We start from the raw sequence: 13,220 nt of genomic DNA on the forward strand, positions 1-13,220 counted from the left end.
GTCTGTTGAAGTGCCCTTCATTTCCCTCAGCTAAGTGATTCAGTCGGGGTTCATGTTTAAATGCCAGAGCAAAATTATTTTCTTTGGAACTCCGAGTTAATTGAGAAAGACTGGAGAGTAACCGATACCAAATGAACCTAAAGGGACCATCCGTGTCCAATTCAAAGTGAGCCCTGAGGAGGGTCATGTGACCTCTGCATAGCCGGGGTGCATAATATAGTTTCCATAGTCTTTAAAATAGTGCTTCACCAAAAGCATAAAGCTGTATAAAACGTATCTCTGCTCGAATCCCACAGCGAACACACACATGGTATGTTAAAATGTATACCTGGCTTGAATCGACAGTAAGTTGCCAAAATAAACACATAAGCCTGATGTAAGTGTGCCAATGGTTGTGCTTAAATGGTCATATTGTATGCATGCTGGCAAACATACTGTGTGTATCTGGAGAACATGAAACCCCCGCTTTCACGCAAGCAACATGCCCGTAATGAGAACTCTGATTTAATTAAGTTTTACACTGAAATCAATCACATGCCTGCAATTGTGTGTCTGAAACAATGTTAAAAGCTTATGCACATCAGACATCAAAATTCCATCTAATGAACTCAGACTGTATTGTTGACATGAGACATGCCTCATTTCAGCACATAAAGAAAATTTATCAGGGATTATTACGGTATTTTATGAAGAATAAAATCACAAGTGGTTCATTGCTGGAATATTATGTGCTTTCACAGAATGACCAAACAGTTCTTGGCCACCATTGACTACCAAAGTAGGAAAAATGACAATGGTAGTCAAAAGTGCCTCGGAACGGTTTGCTTTCCTACATTCTTCAAAATATCTTCTTTTGTGTTCATCAGAACAAAGTAATTTTTCCTACTAGGGTAGTCAGTGGTGGCCAAGAACTGTTTGGTTACAAGCATTCTTGTAAATATCTTTCTCCGTGTTCATCAGAACAAAGAAATGTATACAGTTTTGGAACTTGAGGGTGAGTAAATAAATACAGAATTTTCATTTTTGGGTAAACTGTTCCCTTAAGATGTAAACCTAATTGTCATCCATAAAAACAGCTAAAAAAGTTCTAGATTCCAGTGAAACTACGGTACCTGAAATGTCACATTTTGGAATCATAACTTTAAAATGTACTGTATGTTGCTGAAGATTTTTCGTATTATAAAAGGGATAGTTTTCCCCAGATTAAAAGTCCTGTCATCATTTATTTACGCACATGTTGTTCAAAACCCGTATACGACACAAAAGAAGATATTTGGAGAAATGTCTCAGTGGTTCTGTGTCCATACATTGGAAGTCAATGGGGGCCAATGTTGTTCTGTCTGTGTTCTGCAGAAGAAAGTCATACAGGTTTGGAAGGACACGATGGTGAGTAAATGATGAAAGAATTTTCATTTTTAAACTCAAACAAGTACATGGTGCCCCTTGCAGGCTGAAAATCCCACCATACTTTTAACACAAATAACAAAAAGTAACCAAATGATTTTTGCGATTTCAGACATGTTGCACATGCACACACATTTCCTTATGCTTAAAGGTCATTTGTGACCCTGGACAACAAAACCAGTCTTATGGGTCAATTTTTCAAAATTGAGATTTATACATCACCTGAAAGCTGAATAAATAAACTTTCCATTGATGTATGGTTTCTTAGGATATGACAATATTTGGCCAAGATACAACTACTGTATTTAAAACACTGGAATCTAAGGCTGCTAAAAAAATCGAAATATTGAGAAATTACTGCTGTAATGACGTTGTGAAGAGATAAACCCGAAAGCTGAAATTCTAAGCTTCACATAGATACCAAACTTGAGTGGGTAATTCCCAAAGAACGGGCAGCAGCGAGCGATGTTTGCAAGCGTGTTTCTGGTCATTTTTGTGAGCGATTTTGCGGCATCCACTCACAAAAATAAAGTTTTGATATATTTACGGTAGGAAACATACAAAATATCTTTATGGAACATGATCTGTACTTACTATCCTAATGATTTTTGGCATAAAAGAAAAATCGATAATTTTGACCCATACAATGTTTTGTTGGCTTTTGCCACAAATACTCCTGTGCTACTTAAGGTTTTGTGGTCCAGGGTCACATTTAATATTTGCTATCCATTCCTTCTGGTCACGGCAGAGGCAGTAATCATAGCGACTCCAGCAATAAGTCATCATGGGATACCCCACTGAGTTTCACAGGATGCGGTCCTGACTTCCTCTGAGCCGTTGACTGACAGAAGCCACCAATTAACCAGGCAGGGTGTTAGATTGACTCGACTGGGTGGCGAGATCAGCTCGGAGAACATCAATCTTTCAACACCCCCTGCCTTTCCAACCTTCTATAGTTCTGCGCAGTCTGACAAAGGGATGGGTGACATATAGCCACTGAAACTTTCACTTTGACGCTGTCGGAAACACAGCAATAAATTACGACTACAGAACTTTTGTGCTTGTGAGTGGATCTGTGACTCACATACTTTGTCTCCATGTCACCATGCCACCTTCTGAGTGAGATTTTCTATATGAAGCCATAGATCCAGTCAAAAACATGTTCCGAACCCAAAATATATGTCGCTAGCTCAGCTTCTGTCAAAACATAATTTGGCGGGGTATCAAGCGTATACACGTGTAAATTATTCTGCAATGCTGATGGCTAGAATGACAATGTATAATTCTAGTTTTGGGAAAAGGTGTTTGGGAAAGGTTGGAAAAGTTTCCTCTGTTTGAACGAATTAGCCAGATTAAAGCTGCCAGGGCCTTCAGCAGAGGAAACACAACACATAGACAGCTGCTCTATGGATTATTCATGCAATGCTGCGGATGACAGGAAATGTTTTGGAGTTTGGTGTGAACAGCACACCTGGTCCCTGCAACAGATCAAAGGGCTTTGCCTAACCTGCTCAGTCCCAAGATGGAAAAATTGGCGAACAAACTACAGTTATTAAAAGAATTACAATCCAAACGTCCAGTACACAAAGCATACCATTTCCATATATCTGTCTTTTTCATAAGACAAATGTAAGTTTTTTTTTACCAGGTAAAAATGACATTATAAAAAAATGCTCAAAAGGATCAAAGATTTGAAAATCTAAAATACATTTCAGTATCTACGTTTGAAACAAGGATTATAAATATCACATGCACACATGAAACGGCAGTGAAGGGTGATGAATGTCAAATGATCACGTTCATCTTATTTAAATGACTTACCGCGTGAAGTGGATTGCCCTGATCGATCGGCACCTTGAAGTCTGTCTGAAGCTCATCAAAGGCTGTTATCTAAAAAACCAAAGAAAAAGGAGAACACGATCTTTATCATTAGGCTGGACACATCCATTGGATCTGTAGTCTGTGTTCAATCTTTAAGCATACCAGGCTTTACGTTTTTTTGTTTGATTTCACCAAAGAGAAAGCAGAGCTGAACGATTTAGCTGAGAAATATCTTTTTTTTATATTTTCATGACATTTGATATAAAACTTAAAAAAATGAATAAAGGCACATTTTTTCTCCACTAAACTAATACTAGAATGATGGTTAGTTTAGTTGTTTCATTTATATGCACCAGGCAAATTAAATTGATATGAAGTTCAAATCAGAGACACTGTTAAAACATCTGCCCTCATACTCCCGGTCCTTAGAAAACCTTATGGCCAAATAAAACGTTTATTAGAATCATCACACAGTTTACAATGTTGGCTCATTTTATTTCCCCCATAAACAACATATTGTGAATATTCAATAAATCACCCAGACCTAAACAGAAATAGTGCTTTTTATAGAGTGCTTTGTGTAAAAAAATATCTATAATCCCACGGGATATAAAAAGATTTATTTTAGCAACTGCATTCTGGCAAAAAGGTTCCTGTGGTGCCTCATTTCTGTTGCACCTGCACAAGGCAAGTGATGCCTATAAATTAAAGTTGGATCAAATTAGACAAGCTTATTTCCCCCCGCTACAGACCAAACTGACCTCACTTTCTGCACTGCCTCGCTCTGGTAGTATATCAATGTTCTTTCAATTCTGTAGGCGACAAGCCAACGTATCTGGCAACTGAAGTTGGGCGATGGGGTCTGGCTCCCATTTGCAGTTGATCTAAAATGTGTTTATTTGGGTTCAGGTTTGGGCTTTGTGTAGGCCAGTCGACTTCCTCGACACCAGACTAATTCAATGATTTTTTTAAAGGAAGTTTGTGAACAATAGCAATTTAAAGACTAAATATAAGGGAGAAGGAAATGTCTATTAAGACACTTCCCAATGCATCTATTAAAATTCTCTGTAGCTGTTAAATCTTGCATCCGTCTGCTAGACCATCAGATACATTGATGTGTAACAGATCAATAGAAAAAAATCCAAATGCATTAATTCTGGCTCTAATTTCATTTTAATATGCAGAACGTCAAGAAGCTATTAAGCAATCAGATACTACGGAAGTTATAAATAATTGGAAATTTTTCTAAATAAAAAAAGCTTGAGACCAGTTCATTTACAGTAAAACAAGCCTTCACTGCCAATCATAGGACAAATATCTTCACATACTGTACGTTGCGTGTTTTCTACATTGTGTGCATACACTTAATCACAAAGCAAACCCAAGCATTACGCAACAAAAATGTTAAACGTAAATCAGCAAAGTAGCATGTGCACAAAGCAGCCACGTGGAAAGGAAACATTGCTGTTATATTCCCTCAGTGGCATTAGAAAACCCATTTGGGGTTTACATTTTAAAAGTGTACAGAAGAACTGTATACTCTATACATATACGTTTCTACACTATGTACTGTAGAATGCACTCAACAGTGTAATTGGTGTTCAGTAAGTAGCTTCAATGTTCAAGGAAGACCTGTGAAAATATAAGCAATTAGTTCATATTTCGGCATCTCTGCACAAATAATAATGAACAGGAAATCAGTTTAGGGTGTTCTGTAATAAAAAAGGACAATTATTAGAAATCAGGTGTTGACGATTAGTTCAAGCACAATAACTTGGGTTTGAAGGAACAGTACAGTACAGAAGTGTCTCATTCTTCTATATTGGCACATTATTTCCAGTATAGTATTAACCTATCATAACCTCTTACACCTGGGATGCTCAGTTTGTGCATATGGTATATGGTATAATAATAATGCATTTTATTCACCTAAGTATACTGTAAAAAACACCAAAACTTCTCTCTTAATCTCACATAACTTACTACATGTATATGACACAAACGAATAATTTTATATTAAAAATGTTGTTTTCTTGTACAAGATCCAAAATGGTCAAGCTCTTAAAAACATATACATCGTATATATGTAGATCACTCCAATGAGTTAATATGTCTTCAGAAGTGAAAGAATATATTTTGAGCTTATTTTACAGAGTTAGTAAAGCAAGCAAATCTACATGCTAAATTCAATTTTCATTTTTCAGAAATTCCAACCTGATCTCACGGGTAGGGCTGTCACGATTATGACATTTGGCTGACGATTAATTGTCTAATAAATCATTGCGATTATGACGATTGTCTGTTTTAGAGCTTTGACTTTTAATTCTCATACATTTTTTATTCAGCTTTGAAACGACCATATTGTTCTGAATATAAAGACTATGTTCTTCTTCTTGGAAATACATAGGAAAAGATTGGGTCATCATACTTAAGGTGTAGGCTTTTACCGGTCAACAATACAACCGCCAAATACTTGTAAATTAAGTAAATTGATCAGGTGTGAATTGAAGCCACCATTAAAATGCTATCAGTCATAGAAAAGCTTCTAGTCTGATTTTTTCTCACTTGCAAGACTACAATAAAAGTTTACTTCTATGTTAATGAGATTTTGGTAGACTGGTTTTCACACTGAAATAATATTAAATTGTACTGCAGGTTATTTTGATGGTATATGCTTCAGTTTTTTTAAGTGATTGTGTTGTGGTGGTACATTTTACAAGTATTACCATGCTTTAGTTACAATATATACAATAAAATATGCAATATGCAGATGCACTACAGCTGCCACTAGTGTCTTCTATAGAGATGTGCAATAATTGCGATGATCTCTAACCATCGCGATGAGGTCCAACAATCGCGATTAGACGATTATTTTAATAATCGTGACAGCCCTACTCACGGGAATTTGTAACAATTTTATGAGGTGCCTAATTCGAATGAATTCGTATATTGTGAATCGTACAAAAACACACGATTACTATAGAAAAAAAGTAATACTGAAGCCCCACCCCTAACTCCGCCCCTAAAAAGTTGTACTAAAATGTATGAATGAGATTGTACAAATTCGAATTAGCCAAAATTAGCCACATCCTAAAAACGTTACTTTTTTGCCATGAGATTGTGTTGGAAATACCAAATTCTCATTTTGGGGTTAACTGTTCCTTTAAGGAAACACCACGAGTTTATCACAGTAATAGAATACACTGAACATGGTTCTCTATTGTCTGAACACAGTAATTTCAATCAAAAATGAAAATAATAATACTAATGGAAATCAAATCAGAATTCTTCATAAATCATCTACGCAGTGACCTGTGTGCAAATGACACAAAACATGGCACTCAGTTCACCTTGTAGCATAATCAAGATGTGCTTATTAAACAAGGGCTCTTTGGAGTGCTTTAGAGGGAATACTGGAATTAACATTTAGAACAACCTCTGTACATCTCGATGACATAGTCAACATTTAACAGATGAATGCACCACTGCATTCACAGATCATCTAAATCCTGTTCTAAACTTTGCAGTCTGGCGGGAGCCTTGCAGGCACTAATGTGTTTGGTTTCTGTGAAAGTGTGCCTGAACATCTGACAAGCTATGCAACTGAATGTAAGATCAAAACCTCAAAGGTGAAGGCAATCAAGCATTTAACTGATGTGAAAGGGGATCAACACGTCAGGAGTTTCTCATTGCGAGCGTATCAAATTAAGTCTATTAAATATTCAAAAGCTAAATCCGCTGAGGTGAGCATTCCTGCCTTCCCCACACAATAACGGACAAATGAATGCAACTTTTTATAGAATACCTGCAGGACACATTATCGTTTCTGGATCTAGAAAACAGGGTGAGTAAACTGTCCTACTAAAAACTCAGGGTCAAATGTGATTTGCTGACAATTACCCCTTATATAGCACTTGGGGCTATAATGTCTGTTGCTATGCAAAAAGCAAGCTCGGGGCGAAACACTGTGCTGACCCAAATCTGTAGCAGTCTTGTGTTGTGAATGTGAGCAAGTGGTATGCTTTAATGCAGTTATCCTCAGGGGAAAAACAGCGGTACACCTTCCATAAAGTACACATACGAAAAGGACAGAGCATCAAAACAGGTCAGCCCCAGCCAGTGCTCTTACTTTAAGAGAATACAGACTGTTCACGCAGCAGGATTCATAACACACAGGGGTTTTACACAGGTATGCGTCTTCTGAATTGTAATTCAATGTGCTTTAACAACCCTCAAGCTGTTTCATCACAAAAGCATTGGGAATACCCACAGAGAAAATATGCAAAATACTTTTTCTTATCTGACAGAGGAAGACAGACACAAGCTGGTCTCACGGGCAAGATATGCGCAGATGCTGTCAACCAAGTCTCGCAGAGAACCTCGCAGCTTTTTTTACACCCAAATGATTTGCAGTGACATTGTTTAAATTGGGATACAAAATAAGCCAGACACATTTATAACGTCAGGGCACGTTTGATCAGGCGAGTGACGGGTTGACGGTCCGATGCGGCAAAAACCGTGACCCTCTGACTCAAAAGATGTCAAACGCATGCATGCACAATACTGTGTTTTCACAAACGCCAATTTACGAGCACGTCAAATATGCACAGACTTACATGCCAGATGGCGAAGAAGATCAGAGAAGCACAGAGGACAAGGGATAGCATGTAGCAAAACGCAGCGAAAGTGAACATAATTGAGCAAAGGGGAATGAATATCTCCAGACGGGAACGCGGTGCTCAGCGCCAAAGTGGATTCAATGAATGGAGGCAGTTACGGGGCACGCGGCACAGACAGCATCATCTTCTTCATCAAAATATTTGCAACAATGTGTTGCAAACCTCTGCTCCGGTTTACCGCGATCGGTTTGTCATATTCTCAAATGAATAAAAGTGCAGCGGCGTATCGTTGTGTTGCTCGACTTGCAGCGGTGTTGCAAAGTCCTTCTGAAATCAAGGCATATTAATCGCGCATTAATGTCCCGTTTAGTCTCGTCGGCAGTGATGGTCCATTAAAGATAAGGATTGTGTGCAGCGGCTGAGGACTTGTGAGATGCAGCTCTCTCAACTCTGGGTTAATACATGATGCGCCGTACTGGCAACCAGTTCACCTTCCCTGATCTACAGTATGGAGGCGCAGAAAATATGCTGGCTAACAGGTGGATTTAAAGAGCGCTCTCTCTCTCTCTCTCTCTCTCTCTCTCTCTCTCTCTCTCTCTCTCTCTCTCTCTCTCTCTCTCTCTATGAATTTAAGTGAATCAGATTTCAAACATAACAAAGTGAATCTTTAGTCACATCAGCTACCAAAATGAAGACCCCTCACAGAAAAGTTAATGGATTTAAAGGTTACAGTGGGAATTTGGCTGGTTTTAATGGAAATGTTCCTACTGATGAGACGTTATCTATCTGGCGGATGGAAGCCAGTAGAACACCATTAAATCCTACTGGAATAAGGCTAAAACACAGCACAATTTTTATGTTAAACAGGTGATGGTTCGTAATAGCATTTTTAATAGAAACTCTTAGAATATGTATATGTATGTTTCTTTTTCAACAGGATTCGCTTTAAAAATAAAATAATTTTGAAAGATTAATTTTCCAATCTTGGTTAAACGATAAATAAATAGGTAGGATACAATGTAGTACGCTTTAAAATAAAATAATAAAAGCCCTTGTTGGATCCCTTGTGTCGTGCGCCACCTTGCGTTTTGACAGCGTAGTTTCGACAGAGTCGGTCAAATTTAGGATGGTTTTATTTTTGGTAGGCCTGATAGGCCTGTGATAAACAAATCGAGTAGCACAAGTTTTATATAGGTAAATAATGCATTGGTTTAGTAAACAAACAAATGCCCTAAGGATTTAGACACCGGTAAACGGGTAGGCTACTGCCAGTTGTTTATTGTTTCCCTGGGCGACGGATTGTTACGCAAATGTTGAATCTACTTCAGGACACTTCAACTTTGCAGACTATCACGCCATATAAAGTCATCCTTTATACAAAATGGACAGGAGGTAAGATCTACCGATAAGAAAATTGTGCGAATAAATATTAGGCCAACCTTTGTCTTCAAACGTACTACCTTTTTATACACAGCCAAATGTTTGGGTTAAGATAGACGGAAATGCCCAAACAACTTTAAATGGTTTTAACATAGAGATTTGTTTAAAGTCACATGAAATAATGCTTACTCACTATAAATTCAAATAAACAAGCATACACTTCAAACATGTTAGCAAACGGAAATACCACTTCCGTTTACAATATTATCTCATTCTGATTGCTGACTTCTAAAAAGAAAATGTGGCAATTTATAAATTATGCATTTCTTTTTTTAATCTAAATTTTATTGATGTAGGCCTACTGCTTGCCATTGTGTAGGCTAAATAAGGAAATCACAATAAACCTGCCTAAATGCTTACATGTAAAACAACAGATTAATTTTTGAATCACAGCACACTTACAATGTACATACATGTATTAGATTATAGAGTTTAATAGGTACTAACAAAAGCTATTACCCATTTGTGATTTGTTATCCTTTGATATTTAATTTGATATTATAATTTTATAGTGAAATGTCTTGCATGAGCATGAATGTGAGGAAACACACTGCCTCTCAACACTCACTCTGGAGTTCTGGAAAAGAGCAAGAGTTCAAGCCTCACATTAGACACGTTGAGCCTGTTCTGACTGAGTAAGTACTTTACAAATTATTTTCTGTCCTGTAACGTGATTGATGAAATACTAAATGGATGAAACAGCAGTTGAAGATATCTGTGTGTGACTTTTTCCCCACTATCTGTCATTGCCAATGTCAATTTTTCAAATGCCTCTCACAAATATATGAAACACTAAACTAAATATATATTTTTCTGATGGATAAACATGTTTTGTATATTTATACTTGTGTATATTACTACTACTGTATTTACTGTAGTTTAACCTGATAAAGCATTGTGATGTCCATCTTTATGGTTTTAGATGTGACCTGGACTGGAAATCCCGTCTGCGCAGGATAGCTGAACCTCGATACGGTGATGCCCCACTTCCGCACATCAAAGACATAAAGTTTCCCATCGAAAGAAAACTGATGAGGTCATTTCCACGTGAGTAAGACTTTGATCAACAAGTGTTAAATTATTAAATGAACAGATGCTCCTTCTTTGGAGTTTGTCTTAAGATTTAGATTTGATTTGTCTCGATCCTTTATATTTATTGACATGTCTGTTTAGAGTCTAATATGACGTCCTGGACTGAGTGGAGCTTTTATCCAAACTTTGGACAGCCCAAGACCTATCACACTGGAAAGAGATGTTTTATAGACAATATGAATCAACCAAGAAGCACAAGATGTATTTCTGAGAATTCCCTGGAATCATCCATTGGGAGGAAAAAGAAGGGTAAGAACTACTTTTTTACATCAGTGCGCCTACTATTGAGTATTTATGTTTACAGTATGTAGGAGATTAGGCCATTCATATTTTTGATATTTGCTGTTTGAAAGACTTAAATGCTTTTTTTATGTGTTTTGTTAGCCACAGATAAATTCAACTCGTCAACAAGAGCCAGACCTTTTCTAGTTCCTGAGTATAGCCCTGGCTTTCACAAGTTTAAATCAACTCCACACACAACTACTTTTGGGTAAGCTAAGCAACTTTATTTGTTTTTAATTAAAGCAACATAGCTGCCAAAAAGAAAGGAAAAACCCTCAAATGACTAGATGCAATAATATGGTTACCATACAGATGGCGCTGTTGTCATTAAATGCAGCTGCTGTAGAAGAAGTAAAACAACAGATAAAATTGAAATCGTTGATATCAGAAATGCTGTTTGTAACACAAGACTCAAGCACGAGGGCAAGTTCCCCATGTGTGTTTAATAATAAAGCAATAAGGCAGCATACAGATGTCCATGCTAAACTGTCAATAATAGAGGCATTGTTGCTGAACTAAATGTGCAATTTTTTCTTATGTACCATTGTTTTTTCCAGGTCTTTAGCCACTTATGAATCATTTATTCGCCTACAGGCCCCTCCAAAAGAGTTCAGGTACATCTGCTGTTATTCTTTAGTTGCAGATTTTTTATACTGTAATTTGCTATGTTTTAATTGCATACTTGAAGGCATTCCATTCAAATCTGTAGTCATATCAGACAATATTTGTGTGTCTGTATTTGACAAATAAATCGTACATGTGCTGTGACATAGCAAAATTTAGAAATCAAACTGTTCATATTACATTGTTTTATATTATTAATATTTATATTTATCATATAAAATAGCATAAGATATTTTGTTTTTTTTCTACGCTTTTTGCCGTCACACCATAGGACAAATGTACATATTAGTCTGACAACAACCCATTTACCATTTTACAAACAATGAAGAGCAAACTTTTTCAAATCAACAAACAAATATTGTAGAAATTGTCATTGTGTTAACATGTATATGTCATACGATATGAGTATATCATATGTTTGCAGAAAATCTTATGCAGAGAAAAACAAAATTCGAGAGAAAGAAAATGACATTCTTGAAGTCGAGAGGCTAAACAACTGGAAACCAGCGCCAGATATCTATCCCAGGGCAGTTTCGCAGGACATCTAATTTGCAAGCGGTTGAACTATACTTTCTACTTAGAATACTATATTTCTTACATAAATTAGTTATGGCTTTGCTGTATAACTATACACTAAGAAGGTTTCAAAGCAGGCCAACGTTTTCTCAAATGCTGCAGACTTTGGAAAGTCCACGACCTGACCTTTCTTTGCCGTATTATTTTTTAGTGGGGTACATTCTTTAGGTGTTTTCTAATTCCTTGACAATTCTCTGTTTTCATTATAGTCATGTAATGAACTTCTGGTGTTTAATCTAGATGACATATATAAAGTCAGCTGGCTTTGCAGAAGTCTAAAGATGCATATTTTACAGCAGTTTGTTGCTTGTGTAACATTCTGTGTTGCGGGCCATCTGGTGTGTTGTTATCTAGCCATCAAAAGGTTAGGCTTTGCCGCATAATTATTGTCCATACGGTTCATCCGAAGGGCAGATGAATAATGCCCAAAAGTTTATCGACACGCTACAGCTCGTACAGTTTAATTGTCATGCACCTACACTTTCTGTAACCTCACACAGCACACCCATGCATGTGTTTCTGTGAGCATGATTAGCATTGCTAATGTATATACTGTCCTTAACTTGTACTGCAAGCATGCTGTAGAGAGAAATTATATTGTTTCACTCTGTAGCGTTATTAAGTTTTTCAGTCTCCCATGCTCTAGCTATGTTTAGCAGAATTACTTTTTTTTAAAGGTCTTTCATTTTTCTTGACAAGTTCTTGTGATATGTAAATTTCATGTGATATGGATGGATTTCCAGAATAACACTCTAACAATCTTTAAAGCCTCTGACATACTCCCTTGAGATCGTCTAAGTGGTACAGATCACCTTTTGAGTGCATTTATGTCAAAAAGAGATGACACATCCCTGGCATAAAAGTGAAGATATGTGTCACACAGCATATTAATTTGACACCCTCTTTTGGCGTGAATGCATTGGAAAAAAGAAAATATGTCTTCATCTAAAGTTTCTTTTTTAAATGCAATAAGAGCCATCTCGTTTCTAATTGGTGTAATTGGCATCATTACGTTCTATTATATACCATTCATGCTTTTAAGCATCGCAACTACAGATTATATAAATCTTTTTTAGAAGCGTTTCAAACCACAGGCACTTTCTTTGGACTACTGCTGGGCTCCGGAGCATATTGATTTACCCATAATCACTCATTGATCATTTGCCATAAAAAAAACACAAGACACAGCACTCTTTAAAAATGTGTTTCTGACTGGCTACAGTTAGTAAAGTCTCTCCAGATTAGCTACTGGTTAAAGGGATAGTTCACCCAAAAATGAAAATTCTGTCATCATTTACTCACCCTCTTGTCATTTCAAACCTGTGTGACTTTCTTCCGCAGAACACGAAAGAGGATATTTTA

At 36.9% G+C, this 13,220-nt stretch overlaps 2 protein-coding genes across 4 annotated transcripts in view; one reads left to right on the top strand and one right to left on the bottom strand.

The window, feature by feature from the left end:
- cnih3 (cornichon family AMPA receptor auxiliary protein 3) overlaps positions 1-8,433 on the bottom strand; it is a 28,273-nt gene extending 19,840 nt beyond the window's left edge. The window contains exons 1-2 of one of the 2 annotated variants that reach the window (XM_057353675.1): positions 7,842-8,433; positions 3,226-3,294 (exon numbers count right to left, since the gene is read on the bottom strand). In XM_057353675.1, the coding sequence (XP_057209658.1) occupies positions 3,226-3,294; positions 7,842-7,919 (147 nt within the window). In that variant the 5' untranslated portion in view covers positions 7,920-8,433. The remainder of the gene's footprint in view (positions 1-3,225; positions 3,295-7,841) is intronic. The other variant, XM_057353674.1, reaches the window with a different exon arrangement.
- LOC130566281 (spermatogenesis-associated serine-rich protein 1) lies at positions 6,993-12,871 on the top strand. Of its 2 annotated transcripts, none has more exons than XM_057353672.1 (7): positions 6,993-7,069; positions 9,797-9,919; positions 10,207-10,331; positions 10,458-10,625; positions 10,761-10,866; positions 11,216-11,272; positions 11,707-12,871. In XM_057353672.1, the coding sequence occupies exons 2-7, from the start codon at positions 9,801-9,803 to the stop codon at positions 11,828-11,830; spliced, it is 699 nt and encodes a 232-aa protein (XP_057209655.1). In that variant the 5' UTR covers positions 6,993-7,069; positions 9,797-9,800; the 3' UTR covers positions 11,831-12,871. The 2 variants fall into 2 exon arrangements, with proteins under 2 accessions (XP_057209655.1, XP_057209654.1); XM_057353671.1 differs by lacking the exon at positions 6,993-7,069 and adding an exon at positions 8,980-9,236.
- The last annotated feature ends 349 nt before the right edge of the window (positions 12,872-13,220 follow it).

This window comes from Triplophysa rosa, linkage group LG15 (genome assembly GCF_024868665.1).
Source record: "Triplophysa rosa linkage group LG15, Trosa_1v2, whole genome shotgun sequence".
Lineage (NCBI taxonomy): Eukaryota > Metazoa > Chordata > Actinopteri > Cypriniformes > Nemacheilidae > Triplophysa > Triplophysa rosa.